General features: G+C 45.5%; 1 protein-coding gene across 1 annotated transcript in view; it reads right to left on the bottom strand.

Moving 5' to 3' along the window:
• The window catches only part of RTF1 (RTF1 homolog, Paf1/RNA polymerase II complex component), a 209,203-nt gene that overhangs the window by 4,523 nt on the left and 187,455 nt on the right, over positions 1-17,225 (bottom strand). Inside the window, exons 16-17 of the mRNA XM_029598616.1 lie at positions 3,122-3,217; positions 2,110-2,221 (exon numbers count right to left, since the gene is read on the bottom strand). Of these exons, the coding sequence (XP_029454476.1) occupies positions 2,110-2,221; positions 3,122-3,217 (208 nt within the window). The remainder of the gene's footprint in view (positions 1-2,109; positions 2,222-3,121; positions 3,218-17,225) is intronic.

Here is a 17,225-nt window from a genome sequence, read left to right as displayed (position 1 = left end):
GCCGCTCTGACTCCCAGAGCTGAGACTTCAAAAATCTTCTTTAATTGAAGCTCTAGCTTTCTAGCAGTAGCTCCTGTAACAGGAATGGTGGTCTTTTTTATTACAGCGGACACTGCTGCATCCACCTTGGAGTACGAAGCAGTTCTAAAGCTTCCTCCGGCAAAAGGTATAGCTTATCCATAGCCGTTGCAACTTTCAGACCCAAGTCCGGAGTATCCCATTCCCTAAAAATCAAATCCGTGGCTGAAAACTCAAAAGGAAAAGAGGAGGGTAATCCACGGAGACCCAACAATACTGGGTCTGAAGAAGCCAGCCGAGATTCTTCATGGGGAGCCTCAATACCCAATTCCCCTAAAATAGTGGGAATGAGAGGTCCTAACTCTTCCTTCCTAAAGAGATGGACAACCTTCGGGTCATCTTCTTCCACCACATGAGAACCCCAGGGAACCCCATGAAAATGGTCTGGATCCCTTCGGCCCCCCGCGGAGGCTGCGAAGGCTCATCCATGCCATCCGGGCTATCAGAATCAGTGGAAGTAGAAAAATCAGGCTGAGGAGATACTGACCTCAGAGGATGCTTAGATTTAGGGGGTTCAAGCCCAACGAGACTTGGTCCGTTTTTAGGCGCGGCTGGAGATTCCAATAGGAAAGATTTATCCAGCACTTTTTCCCTGCCCTCCTTGCCTTAAAAGCCCTATGGAGGAGCAGCACAAAATCTGAAGAAAAAGAGTCAGAGGAAGCAGCATCTGTACCCCCATCAGGGAACTCTGTGCTGCCTGCTACACCCATACCTGCTGAGTTGTTCCCCTCAGGGTCTATTCCTTGAGAAGACAAAGACGGTGGAAGAATCCCCTCCCCCGCCACTGACAGGGCCGACAAGTTTGCTGACTCGAGCAAATTCAAAATGGCGCCCGTTTCCGCGTTCAGCTGATAGAAGGAGAGGGCAAGTTTTGAAAAACTACAGAGACCGACTGGACCCGCAAAACAACCCCCTTAGGAGTTGAGGAAGCTCCCTCTCCCCCAGACACGCAGTGTGAACAGAGGCCGTCCCTCGACAAGTGTGCGCCGCTCCACAAGCCTGGCAAGAGAATCTCCGCGGCATTTTTACCTCAGCAAAAAAATGAAAAGTTTCACAGTCTAAAAAAAGCCAAAAAACGAAGCAAAAAAAGAAACTGAAGGACCCGACTTGACTGCGAGGGAAGGGAGAGTCCAAATATTACAACAAGTAAGTTTTGAAAAAGAAAAAAATATATTTTTTTTTTATACTTGCCCTGGTCCAACTGGGGGAAGTGAGCCGGGCTCCCCGGTATCACCCCCAGTGCTGCACCAAGGCTGTATAAAGGGCCCTCAACCCACAGCAGCAGCTGCCTCTAAAACCAGGGGGATGGTCCTCTCAGAACCTGACAACCCCTGGGAAGCTGAAACCAGTCTCACTTCTGTGCTCCTAAGAAAAAATAAGAAAATGACCTAACTTTTCTTTTTTTTTTTTTTTTAAAGCTAACAGACTGTAGGTTTTGCTCCTGCTCCATCTGCTAGAGACAGAGAAATACTGTCAGAATGTAGGTGGAGCCCTGCTATATACGTCAGAGTCTTTAGAACTTTCGCTGTCTCTATCTGCTAGAGGGGGGGGGGGGGGGCAAAACCCAGGAGTCTGGACTGATCCGGGTACGTACAGGGAACATGTGATTTTGTCCACATGATTTTTCCCCCCTTAGGTCCTGCTGATTATAGCACACAAATAAGCAGGAAACAAACTAAAAGGGATTTAATAATAAAGACTATTATGAAACTGAATGCCTTTTATTCTGTGATAAATTGATCTGTTAAAATTTGTTCAACAATTCCCAAGCAATATTCTTTAACTGTTGGAGTTATAGCTCCCCTTCCCTGATTCATAAAGGACTGTTCCACAGTACACACTGCATTGTAACACAGATTGAGAAAGCCCATTTGCGTTCAAGGAAAGAAATACATGCAACATTGAAACAGGTTAAAGAAGAATCCACTATTTTGACATTAATTATACGGAAATGAGTTCCCTGTACGTACCAGGATCAGTCCAATTGTACCATCTGCATGCACTGATGTAAGCAGTCAAAGAGTAACTCACCAGAGCTGGGGACTTGAAGGTCAATCTTTACATCGAAGTCATGCACTTTGAACAGGTCCTCCGAGAGGTCACTTGCAGACTTGGAGTTCAAATCTTTATCCTTGCCCTGAACCTGAAACAAAAAAAAAAATAAAAAAATCATTCAGACTGTTGTGATGGATCTAGGGCTGAAAGATAAAACAGCATATGGACCTCACTTACCCAGAGACATTCTTACATGAAACCAATTAATTCTGCCTGCAGACAACTAGGAAGCGTAGCATTTCAGAGTGCTTGTCTGACTCCAATCATAGTCTTTATCACAGAGTGCACCCTGTTTCTTTATGCTTGAACCACAACAATTCAACAACTAACCAGGGCATGTGGAAATACCATGCATTAATGCTTACACCACATAGGGAGCCCATGATAAACATAATCTACTGTTTTTAACATATCTTTAAGTTAATCCAACACTGCTGTGGATGACTAATCTCTGAAGTTTAATGTTTACAGAGGGGCAGTGCTGGGTTCCAACCGCTTTACATGAAGACAAATCTTAGTTCATCAGCTCTCTTTATCCATCAGCATTGTCTCATGAAAAACTGCTGAAAGGTATTTTCACAAGGCTTTAAAATACCCTGAATCTTACTAAAGTAACAATTATTTACAAGCTGATTAGACCCCTATACTACCTACCTTTCTTTCCTATTGGCAGCCTAACTGAAAATGCTTACAAAAGGAAGAAGTATGGCAATGATTTTAAAGGAGTGGGTCATTATGAGGGCTAATAAAACAACACAAAAAAGGGGGGGAGGGGGCTCATTTTTTTTATGCCTGTTCTTTCATTCCTTGGAGGACTGCAGAGAAGGCTGATAGAGAGGTTATAAGGCCCCAAACCCTATTGTTCCACCTTGAAAGTGAAAACGACTTACAACGGACTACTGCAATGTACTTAGACGCTGGAGAAGTAGCAGGCAGCTACCAACTCTCAGCCATTCCTGGCACTTCAAATATATTGTTACACTCTTACCACGCTTTTCTCCTTTGGAGTTTCCTGTGTTACACCAGAGCCGTATTTCGCATTCAGCTGTGCAATGATTGCAGCTTGAACAGCAGGATCCCTAGACTGCAAGTGACAATGAGAAAACAGTTTACCAATGGCACCCCACCCTCCTTCAGGCAGCCTCCATCCATCCTCTTTCTCCCTCTCCTACCTCATGTCCCCATTCCAAGTCCTCTAACTCTCCTCCTACCACCCATTCCATACTACCCCACTCCATATACAGTCTCTTCCTGATCGCCCCACCACTCCTATATAGGGCTACCTCTCTCTGTATCCTCAAGCTCATGTACTATCTCTCTCCCTGCTACCCACCACCCCATATACTACAAGTCTCCCTTTCTCTGCATCCTCCCCTACCACCAAACCATGTAGATCACCTCTTTCCTATCCCCCCCCCCACCCCCAACTATTCCCTAACTCATATAGATTCCTTTCTCCCTGTTCCCACCACCACAACTCCATGTAGGTCTCCCGCTCTCCTCACCACATCAAGTACATTCAACATCTCCCTGCCCCCACCACCCCAATGTTAAAAAATAAAATAGTCAAATAAAAATGAAGGTCTTCCTCTCCTTAATCTTATCCTCCTTACCAGTGACCATATTTCCAGCTCTTCTTTGGACCCACCATCGGTTGGCAGGAGAATTGGCGCTTAATAACGTGTCAACTTCCTCAACTGCGTCGGGCCAGTCTCATGGTACGAGCAGAGAGATTGGGTGATTTCACAGCTCACTCCATGAGACTGGTCCCGTACAGGAGAGGAAGCTGATGCGCTATTAAGCGCCACTCCACCTGCCTGCAGGGTGTAAAGCTGGTGGTGGTTTGGGGGCAGGCTTCACCCAATGAGCAATGCTGGTGGTACTAGGGCAGCCTGGGTAACTGATTGGCTCACTTAACACTAAGACTGGACCCGTTTCTTACTCATTAACCTGCAGAAGCCCATCTTCTCTCATTAAAAAAAAACAAAACAAAAAAAAAAACTGTCAGGCTTACATCTAGATTTCATCCCCATCTAATTTAGTGATAAATGCACATTTATTCATATGTAACTTTTCACAATACACAGAGAACAAAATTTTATAAGATTTGAAGTGGATTTCTAGACAAATCAAATATTCACCCTTATCTGCATCACTCAAGCTGGCATTAATATTTTGCCACAATGTGCATCTGTTACAAGGAGAAAGTAATATTTTGTTTGAATTACTCTATTACTTATTTTGACATTCTCAGAGCTCTACAGAGATTATCCTGGCTTTTACAATGCATTAATTTCTGTTGCTCTTATTTTACAGGTATGAAAACCTACACTACTATAGACCAGTGGTTCTCAACCTTTTTCCCGTCATGATGCACTTGACAAACAATAGTGTGATGCACTATTTACTACAATCTACAGGTGATCTAAAAAAAAAAAAAAGCCCAAGTATTACTTTTATTCTTAAGAATGACAAGGTAAAAATGAGAGTATTCTCTCTGAACAGAAACTACATAATTTTTGTACAAGCAGTTGTAACATGCCTATGGGTCAGGAAATTCCTGCTCAAAGTAATGAGCAGAAAACCTGCAAAAAATTAAAAAAAGAAAACCACTTAATTATACAGTATTAGACCTATTGTAACAATTTGAGTGGGGGCTTGGCCTTCAGAAAGCCATGAACAAACAAAATACAATTACAATATAGTAAACCTCCCATACTAGAAGAGCACTAACTGCCAGCACTAAAATAGTAACAAAATAGTTACTAAAACAGTAAAATACAATAAACCCCCCCTTAATACGAAAATAGAACAAGCCGGGCTGATATAGATCCCTACACAGAACCTACACAATAGAAGAATACCTCATCTCAGTCACACATGTAGAACAAAGACAAACCCTCACCTAATCCAGAATAAAGAGAACAAAGTATAGCAGAGTTGTTTACCTGTAACAGGTGTTCTCCTAGGACAAGCAGGATGTTAGTCCTCACACATGGAGTGACATCACAGGATGGAGCCTGGCACAGAAAACGTCTGTCAAAGTTTCTAGAAACTTTGGCTGGCACACTGAGCATGCCACTATCCACGCAGAGTCCCCTTCAATCTTATAATATAGAATTCAAGAAAAATAAAACAAACATAGGAAACCCAACCCTGCGGGGTGGCGGGTGGGTTTTGTGAAGACTAATATCCTGCTATCCTAAGAGAACACCTGTTACAGGTAAGCAACTCTTCTTTCTCCTAGGACAAGCAGGATGGTAGTCCTCACAAATGGCTGAATATGTAGCTACAGGCTGCTCCCAACCATAAGACAGCCTGCACTTAACTGGTGCCAATGTGCAGAACAACCTGTGCTGCTACAACACTGGGAGACAAGCCTGAACCTGAAGAAAGGGCCCGAGGCAGGGAGAGTTGGGTTTCAAAGCTGAAAAAGATTGCGAAGGAGCGAATGTCTGAAATTGCTGTCTTGTCAGCCATCCTTGTCCAGACAGTAACGTGAAGCAAAAGTGTGGCAGAAAATCCAGGTTGCAGCCCTGCACATTCTCAGCCACTGGCACCGCACGCAAGTGGGCTACTGAAGCTGCCATGGCTCTTACAGAATGAGCATTCACATGCCTGCCAAGCTGCAGCCCCGCTTGCACGTAGCAGAAGGAAATACAATCTGCTAGCCAGTTCGATAAGGTCTGCTTAGATACTGCAACTCCCAATCTGTTTTGTCAAAAGAGACAAAGAGTTGTATGGACTGTCTATAGACCGCCGTACGCTCTAGGTAAAAGGGCAAGGGCACTCTTGCAATCCAGAGTGCGCAGGGCCCGCACACCCTGATGCGAATGCAGCTTTGGAAAAAAGGTGGGCAGGACAATAGACTAATTGAGATGGAATTCTGTCACCACCTTTGGCAGGAACTTAGGATGCGTGCGCAGAACCAACTTATTAAAGTATTTCATATAAGGTGGGTACAACACCAAAGCCGAAGTCCCTGACCCTGTGCACCGAGGTGACCGCAACCAGGAAGATGACCTTCCAGGACAGATACCTTAGGTCACAAGACTGCAGGGGCTCAAAAGGGACCCTCATGAGGTGGGCTAAGACCACACTGAGGTCCCAGGATACCGCCAGGGGAAGGATTGGAGGCTTGAGTTGAAGTAGGCCTTGAATGACACACCCCACGAGAGGCTGCATTGAGATGAGTGAGCCATTCACCCCTTGGTGCACTGAGATGGACACTCATGGAGGTGGTTTTCAAACCAGCCTCGGAGAGGTGCATCAAGTAGTCCAGAAGCTTTGAGGTGGAACAGGAGTACAGATCCTAACCATGTCCTTTACACCAAACCGAGAACCTCTTCCACTTCTACCAGGACTTGAGACACCTCTTCCGAGAGGTCCAGGGTCTGCACAGTCATCCTTTCAACATCCATGCCGTGAGAAGTAAGGCTCGGAGGTTGGGATGGTGTAGCCTGCCCTGATCTTGAGTGATCAGGTCTGGAGAGGTCCCCAGACTGATCAGCGCCTGGAAGGAAAGGTCCTGTAGATGTGGGAACCAGATCTGCCTCGGCCAATAGGGCGCAATTAGGATCATGGTTCTCCAGGTCCTGTTGGAGCTTCAGGAGAGTCTGTGTCACCAGCGGATGCAGAGGTTACATGTACAGGAGGTCTGAGCCCAAATCCTTCCTGTTGCAAGGGGAAGCAAAGAGATCCAGATTAGGGATCTCATAGAGGTGGAAGATCCGATCCACAAACTCCTGCTTTAGGGACCATTCGTGGGGGCAGAATGAACGACTCAGAACATCTGCCGCCACATTCTCGGTTCCCAGCAGGTACATGGCACAAAGCAGGATGCCCTGGGACAGAGCCCAGGACCAGATCTGGACTGCCTCTTGACAGAGGAGGAACAACCCCATGCCTCCCTGCTTGTTTAGGTACCACATTAACACCTGGTTGTCTATCTGAACCAAAACCCACTTTGTTAGGCAGTCCCGGAATGCCCATAAAGCATACTGGATCGCATGGAGCTCCAGGACGTTTATCTGACATCGCTCTCCTGGGACCAGTGACCCTGGGTGCAGAGATCCACAATATGGGCTCCCCAACCCAGGTGGGAGGCATCTGTAGTGAGGATGACTTGAGGAGGAGAAACCTAAAGGATAATCCAACCTCCAAGTTGGACTGGGTCTCCCACAACAATAAGGACTCTCAAAGTGGCAGGGCTACCGTGATGCACACCCGAAGATCCTGGATCACAGAGTCCACTGTGCCATACGCATGTGCAGCTGAGCAAAGGGCGTTAAAGGACTGTCACCACCATGTAGCCCAGCAGAGGAAGCATCTCCTGGGCAGAGGCCTGGCAACTCAAAGATCTCCCCTGCCAGGAACACCAGGTCAGTGCCTGGTCCCGGGGCAAAAATGCTCTGGCGCGACCCGTGTTGAATGTGGCCCCCCAATGAAGTCCAGCCTTAGGGATGGAACCACGTGGGACATAAGAACATGACATACTGATTCAGACCAAGGGTCCATATCAAGCCCAGCATCCAGTCTCCAACAATGGCCAATGCAGGCCATAAGAACCTGGCAAGTTCCCAAAAACTAAGTCTATTCCATGTTACCTTTGCTAATAATAGCAGTGGCTATTTTCTAAGTCAACTTAATTAATAGCAGATAATGGACTTCTCCTCCAAGAACTTATCCAATCCTTTTTTAAACAAAGCTACATTAACTGCACTAACCACATCCCCTGGCAACAAATTCCAGAGTTTAATTATACTCCTGCACTTCTGGCAGGAGATCCAAGGCCCGAAGTCAGGCCATTCGCTGAACTCCTATGCCTGCAGCAGCCACCCTCATCACCATTTCAAAAACATAAGTGGACCGAACGTCATGTTTGTCACACTCCAAACCTTGCTGAATCACTTTCAGGAAGTCCTCCTGAAGTTGTTGCAGCAGGTGTTCCCACCATATATTGAACCTTTTTCCAGAGGTTTCTGGAGTATTGGCTCATATACAGCTAACATGCAATCAGGGCTGCCTAGCATGGACCCCAGAAAGACTTTCCTTTCTAGAGCATCTAGGGCCCTGTGATTGCAACCTGGAGGAGTGGAAGCATGGGTACAAGTCCTTTGCGCCTTTTTTAGGGCAGATCCACCACCACGACTAATGCAGAAGTTGTCGGCGCTCGAACCCCGTGGTGGGTTGCACCAAATAAACCCCCAGTCTTTCAGTTAACTGGGGGAACCGAAATAGTGTGCTTCCACAGCCAGGTGAACAGATCCTTACATATGTCGTGCACCAGCACTGCTACCACCTCCTTGGGGGCATCCACAAATTGGAGGACCTCCAAAATTTTATGTCTGGAGTCCTGCTCAGACAAGAGCTGGAATGGCACCGATTCCACCATAGTACGTACAAAGCCGGCGAATGTCAAGTCTTCCAGTGGAGATTTATGCCTTTCCTCCAGAGGAGATGGCTTAGAGAGCAAATCCTCAGAGCCCTATGAAGAGGATGGGGATATCTTGTCCTCCCCAAAGGTCATAGGGGGCATCTTCCTCACTCGGAGCGCCCAGGCATACCAGAGGGGAGCCCCCATGTCTCCCCGAGGCAGAGACCCCAAAGGCACCGGAAGCCCCAAGGGCATGGGAGCTGGCACTGAGGGGTGCACCGGCACCAAAAGAATTGGGTGGCCCAAAGGCACCGAACCCGAAGGACTTGAGGATCACCACCGATCGGGGGGGGGGGGGTCCTTCCGCGGGAGCGTGGCCATCGACCAGTCTTTCCTCATCAGAGGAATCAGCCACCGGAATAGTCTCCTGTATCCCCTGATGCATCGACGGCGCCTGGGGTACCAGGAAAGACTCTGATGGCAGTATGCCAAGTCGTAAATCCAGGCGCTCTAGCAAAGATGCAAGCACCGATGGAGCAGGTTCCGGTGGCAGCCCTGATGGGACCAGCGACTCAATGCCTTGTAGGGCTTGGCTCCAACACCTCCTCGAATGCTGACAAAGACAAGAAAGCTTGAGGAGGAGAAGGTGAAACCAGATCCCTGGAGACCCAAAGTGGGATTGGTGCACATTGGGGATTGCCTTGGACCCTCGGCCTCGATGGAGAGCAATGCCTCCTCAGGCAGGGGCTGCTCGGTCGATGCCGTGCCTTCCTGAGCTTGGAGCCATGGGAAGATTATCGATGGCGGTGCTTTCTTGACTCCTCCCAAAACTCAGTCCAGTCCTCCCTCAGAGCTGAGAGAGATGACAAGGATCCGGACCTAGAATGAGAAGACACCGAAAGCGGATGATCCCCCACGGCCAATTCCACCTGAGAACCCGGCACAGAGGAAGATAACACGGGAGCTGGGATCGCTGAGACAGCAGAGTTGCTTACCTGTAACAGGTGTTCTCCCAGGACAGCAGGATGTAGTCCTCACATATGGGTGATGTCATCAGGCGGAGCCCTATTACGGAACACTTCTGTAAAAGTTTCTAGAAACTTTGACTGACACACTGAGCACACTTAGCATGCCCAGCATGCCATGATCCCTGTGTCCACAGGGATCTCCCTTCAGTCTCATTTGTAGCAAAAAGCACAAGCGAAAATATAAAATATTAAACGTAAGTGGACCCAATTCCGCGGGGTGGCGGGTGGGTTTCGTGAGGACTACATCCTGCTGTCCTGGGAGAACACCTGTTACAGGTAAGCAACTCTTTCTCCCAGGATAAGCAGGATGGTATTCCTCACATATGGGTGATTAGCAAGCTACAGGCTGACATATTACAACAGGCCAATAGCAGACAACTCGTGCAGCAGGCACATTAATTGGGGTGCTATTGGCAATAATGAGGCAGCCTGAAATCATAGCAGGTGGCTGTGGAAGGAGTTGGGGATTATACTGGAACAAAGTTTTTCAAGACAGATTGGCCAAAGGCAGAGTCTTGACGGATTTCCTTATCTAAGCAATAGAGGACTGTGAATGTGTGAAGAGAGCTCCATGTCGCCAATGTCGGTAATTGGTACTGAACGATAATATGCTACCGATGTTGCCATGGCCCTTACAAACTGTGCCTGCACTCACCCCTGGAGAGGAAGGCCTGCTTCCTCATAGCAGAATTCGATACAGTCAGTTAAGCCAGTTGGAGAGAGTTTGTTTGCCCACTGGAACCTGCAGCTTGTCTTTGTCAAAGAAGCAGAGAGTTGGGTGGATTTCCTATGCAGTGCGGTTTAGATAGAATGCAAGTGCAATCTTACAGTCCAAGGTGTGCAAAAACCTCTCGACCTGATGAGAGTGAGGCCTTGGGAAAAAAGTGGGCAGACTATAGACTAAGGGGAGAAACTGTGTCCACATTAGGAAGAAATTTAGGGTGAGTACGGAGGACCATTCGGTCACGGAGGAGCCTAATGTCAGGTGAGTATGCAACAAGGGCTTGTAACTCACTGACCCTTTTAGCAGAGGTGATGGCTACGAGGAAAGCAAAATTGCTTACCTTGTAATAGGTGTTATCCCAGGACAGCAGGATGTAGTCCTCACATATAGGTGACATCAGATAGAGCCCTGGTACGGAAAACTTCTGTCAAGAGTTTCTAGAAAAACTTTTGGCTGGCACTGTGGGCCTACTGAGCATGCCATTATATTCTCAGCCACAGGGGTCTCCCTTCAGTCTCGTTTGTAGCAATATGCGTGAGCTAAAAAAATAAAATAAAACATATCGGACCCAACTCTGCGGGGAGATGGGTGGGTTCTGTGAGGACATCCTCCTGTCCTGGGATAACACCTATTACAAGGTAAGCAATTTTGCTTCATCCCAGGACAAGCAGGATGATAGTCTTCACATATGGGTGATTAGCAAGCTACAGGCTGAGTCATTCTTATATTATACCAACAGCATACAACTTGTGCAACAAGCACAACAACTGGTGTACTGCTGGAAAAAATGAGGCAGCCTGAAAATCACAGCAGGATGGATGTAGAAGGAGTTGGAGTTATACTGGAATATACAAGGTTCCCGTATTTAGTCGTTTGAATTATGAAGAATTTAAAGATTGGAATAAGTGGCGGCTTTGGTTTGTAGTATCTTGCACCACTAAGAGCTGTGAGTAAATGACGTTATATGGGGGAGAATAAAATGGGGATATAATAATAGAGTGGAGTTTGTAGATAACGGTTTTGTTGTTCATTGTAGATGAAGAAAAGTAGTGGTTAAAAGCAGTTTTAAGAAGGTGTGTTCACAGCAGTGAATAAACTTGGGTCATATTGATGGCATGATGAAATGTGGTGAAGACTGATGATTTATGAGAGGTAAGACTTGATTTTACAGAGTACTGATGAAAAATGTTGATCGGTTATTGGAGGTAAAAATTTGTTTTTGGGTTTTTCAGTGTAAGAATAAGAATAAAAGTCTTAAGAGAGATGATTTGCCACGTGTGATATTAGTCCCTGAGGAAGCCTCACTGAAAGGAGATCCTTTGTTGGACAGACAAATGAGAATATGGGAATATAATCGATATGAACACCTTGAATAAAGCAATAGTCTTATATATTTGATATTGTTATATTGACAAAATTGTATGTAGGTAATTTATTGAAATTTGGGATTATTTAATACTATTTGTGCATTCAGATGGTTTTAACATGATTTGTGTGTGATTGATGGATGAATGTGTGAGTTTAGATTTTAAATGTCTAGATAGGTGAATACCTTGTGATTTCTAATAAATGATTGATTATAATCTTTGTATGTGTGATCTCTCTGTGATGTGATATGGTTATGTGATATAAGAGAGTTTAGCTAAAAAGGCATTACCCTCTGTAAAATTACCTTGTCAGCCCACTTTCAAGCCAGAATCAGGAGAGTCCCACTCCCTTGTCACCAAATTCCTGATCTTCTTGGGCAGGGGAAAGGCGGTTGTCTGTCCTCGCAGACCATCGAGCACTGGATTGACCCCCTCACTATCCGACTCTTCCTGGGAGACCTTAGCCCCCAACTCTTCTAAAACTTGGGGAAATCAATGGGCACAGCTCCTCCAACTTGAACAGCTGAACAACTCAAGGGTCATCTCCCTCTGGGATTGGGAATTCATCCAAGGCTGGGTCATCCATGTCGGGATCTCCCAGGTCTAAGGATCTCCCAGGTCTAAGGAGGGATCAGATCCAGGGTCCATCCCCTGCGTGCCTGGGGGGCCACCTTGCAGCGCCCCCATAGCGTCCCCGCTGGAGGCCGGGTCACCTCGCGCCTGACAGAGCCCAAGGGGCTGCAGGGGATCCTGAGAACAACGCTTGGATCCCCCACTGGACAAGTCCAGTTGCCCTTTTAATTCCAGATCTTTGATTGGCCAAAAAGGCCTGATGAAGAAGCAGGTGAGAAATCCACAGGCTGTTCCCCCACCCCCTACGGGGGGGCTTGGGCTGTACAGCGTCATCCAGAGGCACGCAAACCAGTCAGGTGGGACTGGGGAGGGAGGCAGAGGCAGGAGGGCCTGGCCTGAGTGGCCCTCCTCTCCTGACCCACAATTAACACAGAGGGAGTGCGAATCCTACACGCGCGGGAGGCAGACATCTTGGATTTCGATGCCATCCAGCGAACCGCGGGAGAGCTCCAACGAAAATGGCACCCGCCGAAAAGGAGCCACACTCGGCCACCCGCCGATGGACCAAAGCGCCTGCGGACTAAGGCTCTGGGGTCCGCAGCTGCCTGCCCCAAAAGTGTCACTCACACTGCGGGATGTGAGAAAGAACCAGCGCGTGCCCTGAAAGAGCAGAGAGCGCCCCCTCCCTTCAGAAAGCGATCACGTCTGATGTCGCACCCGCCCGAAGCCCCGGGCTGCCGATCATCACACCCCAGGCACTGACCGGTCTCCTCCTCGGGCCGCAGTACCCACTGTCCTGGCTGGGCACTGACTGAGTCCAGAGGCCTACCTGAGGAACTTCTTAGGTTCTGATGAAATCACTTTTTTTTTTAATAAAAACTTTAGCCAACCTCAGCAGGACCAGAGGAAACCGGTAACAGCTTCGGAGGCCAGAAGCCTCTAGTCATCAGGCCCTCCAGCAGAGTGCAGGCGAAACACAGTCAGGGGTATCTAACCTCCGGACACCCGGCTCCACTGGAGGGATAGCCCGCAACGGTGCATAACACCTCAGGGAGCAAAATCTCAGCTCAGCTAATCTAAACTAACTACACTTATTTTATTTATTTATTTTACTAAACCCTAGACTGCAGGTTTGCATCTCTACCATCTGCTGGAGTCAGAGAGATACTAAGGGACTGCAGGTGGCACTCTCTCTTATGTAGCAGTGTCCAAAGTTTTTGTTCTCTGCTCTATCTGCTGGTAAGGATGCACAACCTATTGGTCTGGAATGATCTGAGTATGTACAGGAAATGATACCTTCATCTTAGTTTGTTTGCAAATAATTGGACTGAAAGTTCTTGCCTCACGGGATTTCATCAGAAAGGGAGGTTTTTGAGCTTTACCAGACTCTTGAGAATAGTGCTCGATTGCTCTACAGGCAGGGTAAGCCCACTTTTTGTCTTTAATGTGATAATGGGGTCTTTCCAATCCGTGTCAATTTTCATATATATACACAGGGTTAAGAAGTGCATTGCAAAATGGTGTCTGAGGATGTCTATAGTTTACCACATATCTCAACTACTGTTAAACAAAAACAAAAAAAACAAGGACACCAGAATATGATGGGGTCTGATACACATGATGGTATAACAAGTTTTGTTTTATCTTCCGTGGAGCCCTACTGGAGGACAGCTTTGCCAATGACACACATCCTCCGGACTTTAGTCTACAGCTTCTGGTTTTTGTTAAAAAAAAAAAAAAAGGGGGGGGGGGGCCCAAAGTGCATTCCTGACTTTACTATGACGTTGGAATCTTTTCTGTTCGGAACAACTTCGGCTATCTGAATAATAGCTATCTCGGTCTGGAGCTATGCTGCAAAGAGAAGGGGGTCGAGATAATTAGTTCAACATAGCTCTTAATGCTAACACTGAACTTCTATATGTTTTGGTCTTATATAAATATCCCTCAGAGTTAACAGAAGGAACCATCTGGGAGGGTTTTTTTCTGGATCAGTGTTTAACTTGTTGCACAGATCCGGCAAACAACTTTCAAGTGTCTCCAAGTGGCTCAGGTTGGGTATGCGTCTGAACCCAACACAATACTGGAGTGGAAGACTTTTCATAGGGCCATGCTAGAGACAACCTTATACAGGGTTGAAGTGGTTGGGGGGGGGGGGGGGGGGGGGGTGGTCGAAAACCTTTTACACAATTCATTGATCAAGATCTGGAGCTTCTTTTTGGAAGGGCATGCCAAGATGCCTCAATCAGTGGGCTTGGGACTGGGATAGATTCCCCCTCTGCTTAAAATGTCTAAACTACTTAAAATGTTTAAAAATGAGAAGAAAGCCAAAACAAAAAAAAAAATGAAGCAAGAACATGGACTAATCAGAACTGCTGCAAGGATCTATTCAAAGGGGAAGTTTATATTTACTGTTCTTTGCTATAGCTAGAATGATTTCTGTTCAACTGATTCACAATCAGAGAAAGCCAAATATAATAGATACCATAGTGGGTGATGGCACCCATCCACGTTTCAAGCGTACCTCAGGCTTTCCAAAAGGGAGCACTTAAGGTCGGATAGGATTAGGGTGAGGAAGGGGAAGGGGAAGGGGGTGGAGAAGACAGGAAGGGGAAAATTAGAGGGAATTTTTCTAATATAGAGGGTGGATGGTATGAAGATAGATTCTCAGTTATTTAGGAAGTGTGGAGGCATACCTCAGGCATTTGACTTGACACAGGGCAAGGCTGGGTGTCTCGGGTCAATTAATATGATTTCCTTTTGTTAGCTCTTTATAATTACTCGTGGTGAGTAAAGCTATTCGACTTATCTCATGGAATGTAAATGGACTGGGGTCATCTATCAAGAGGAAAAAGGATGTACATGTTTTAATTAAAAGTCGAGTTTCAAAAGCATGCATCCAAGAAGCACACCTCATATATACAAAAAACGCTAAACTTAAGAGAATGGGTCCAATCGGGTATTTCTCAGCAACAGTAAGAAGGCTGGGGTAACAATATTGATTAATAAGAACGTACATGTGCAAGAGCAGAAGATAATTCAGGATCCAGCAGGAAGATCTATAATTCTTGTTGCAAAACTGAATGGAAGAGAATTTGCTATCTGCAATTTGTATGCACCTAATGAATAATAATAGCTTCTTTATTAATTTAGTGAACATTCTCTTGGTCAACACTCACAGTACTTTGGTTTTGGCTGGAGACTGTAATTGTGAGTGATCCAGTTTTAGACAAATCTCCGGGGGGGGGGGGGGGGGGGGGTAAATGTGTTAGAAAGATGAAAGGCAAGGGGATTACATTTTTATGTAATGAACTACAGATAATGGGATGCCTGGCACTCCCTAAACCAGAGGTTAAGGATTTTACACATGTCTCTAGGGCACACGGCTCCTTATCTAGGATTGATTACATTTTGGTATCCTAAAACCTCTTTTCAAATATATCAAAGGCTGAAATAGGCTTTCCGGTTATATCAGACCATTTCTTAATATGGGATGATTTTATAGTGGGTGATGCAGAGCCTAGGGAGCGCCTATGGAAATTCCCAAGTTATTCAAGAGGTGACACAGATTTTCAATCTTTCCTAATTAAGAAATGGAAGGAGTTTGAATCTAATAATTTACAGCCCTGTTCTGGGAACCCAGTATGGTATACAGGGAGAAATTATATCACTTCTGATAGCTAGTAATAAGAGATTCAATAAATTAATATTACAACTAAAACAGAAGATGAAATTGGTAAAGGAAAGGTTGCTAAAGACAGGATCCAAAATTTGTAATGAGGAATACAGAAATGTTTTTGAAAGTCTAAATACTGTACTGCATCAGAGAGCACAAGGTATGTTACAAAAAACATTTTTTTTGTTTGGTAATAGGGCAAGGAAATTTTTAGCTAACAGTACAGTACAGGTATGGAGAAGATGATCATTTATTGAAAAGCTTAAGTCTCCTAAAAGGATCACAGTAATTAAAAGCTCAGACATTTGTGCAGTCTTGAAGGGCTTTTATGAACTTTTGTGTTCGAAGGATAGATCTGATGGTGGTAAAGGAAGATCAATTTTTTCAGGGCTTGCTAATTTCTTCTTTTTCTAGCCAACAGTTGGCGTTCCTGAATAGACCTGTTCAATTACCTGAAATTCTCCAAGTCATTAAAAATAGCAAATCCTGCAAAGCTCCAGAGCCTGATGTTTTTTCCTACGATTACCACAAGATTCTGAGTTCACTTTTGTTGGGTCCACTGGGGGAATTTTTTTCTGGGAGCTCTTAGGGAAAATTGCTTTCCTCCCAATTTCAATAAGAGCATATACTAGGGTATTTAGCCAAAGCAGGGAAAGATCCACTCTCCCATGCTTTCTATTGACCTATATCCTTGTTAAACTGTGATTTGAAGATTTTTACTAAAATCTTAGTTGATAGACTATGTCTGGTTATACCATCTGTTATTTCTCCTAATCAAGTGGGGTTTGTTAAGGGTAGGGTGGCATGCTCTCATATAGTGAGGTTAAACTTGGCAATGTCTATCTACAAATCCAATAATATTAAGGCAGTGGCGATAGGATTCTATTTTGAAAGGCCTTCGATAGGGTCTCTTGGTCATATATGTTTTTCGCATTGCATAGATTTGAGATAAAGATTTCTTAAAATATATTTTTCTCTATAACTCCCTGATTTCCAGTATTATAGACATTGGTTATAAGTCTGAGGATTTCCATGTCTTGAGAGGAGTGAGACAGGATTGTCCCTTTTCTCTGCTACTATATATTTTTGACTACAGAGCCTTTCCTAAGGAAAATTGAGGCTGATGACTCTGTTCAGGGCTTTAGCAGGGATGGGCATACTTTTAAAAAAGCGGCCTTTGCGGATGATGTTCTTGTCTTCCTTACTAATCCTCAGGAGTCTCTGCATAAAGTTTTGCAACATCAATAAGATTTTGGCTCATTTGCAAAACTGAAAATTAACCAAGATAAATCTGAGGTGTTCGACATTTCGGAAACGCTTAGGCGGCTTTGGGTAAGAGACTTCCCCTTAT

This window comes from Rhinatrema bivittatum, chromosome 4 (genome assembly GCF_901001135.1).
Source record: "Rhinatrema bivittatum chromosome 4, aRhiBiv1.1, whole genome shotgun sequence".
NCBI classification, from domain to species: domain Eukaryota; kingdom Metazoa; phylum Chordata; class Amphibia; order Gymnophiona; family Rhinatrematidae; genus Rhinatrema; species Rhinatrema bivittatum.
The sequence above is the reverse complement of the archived record's forward strand: the minus strand, read 5'-3'. Positions and strand labels throughout refer to the sequence as shown.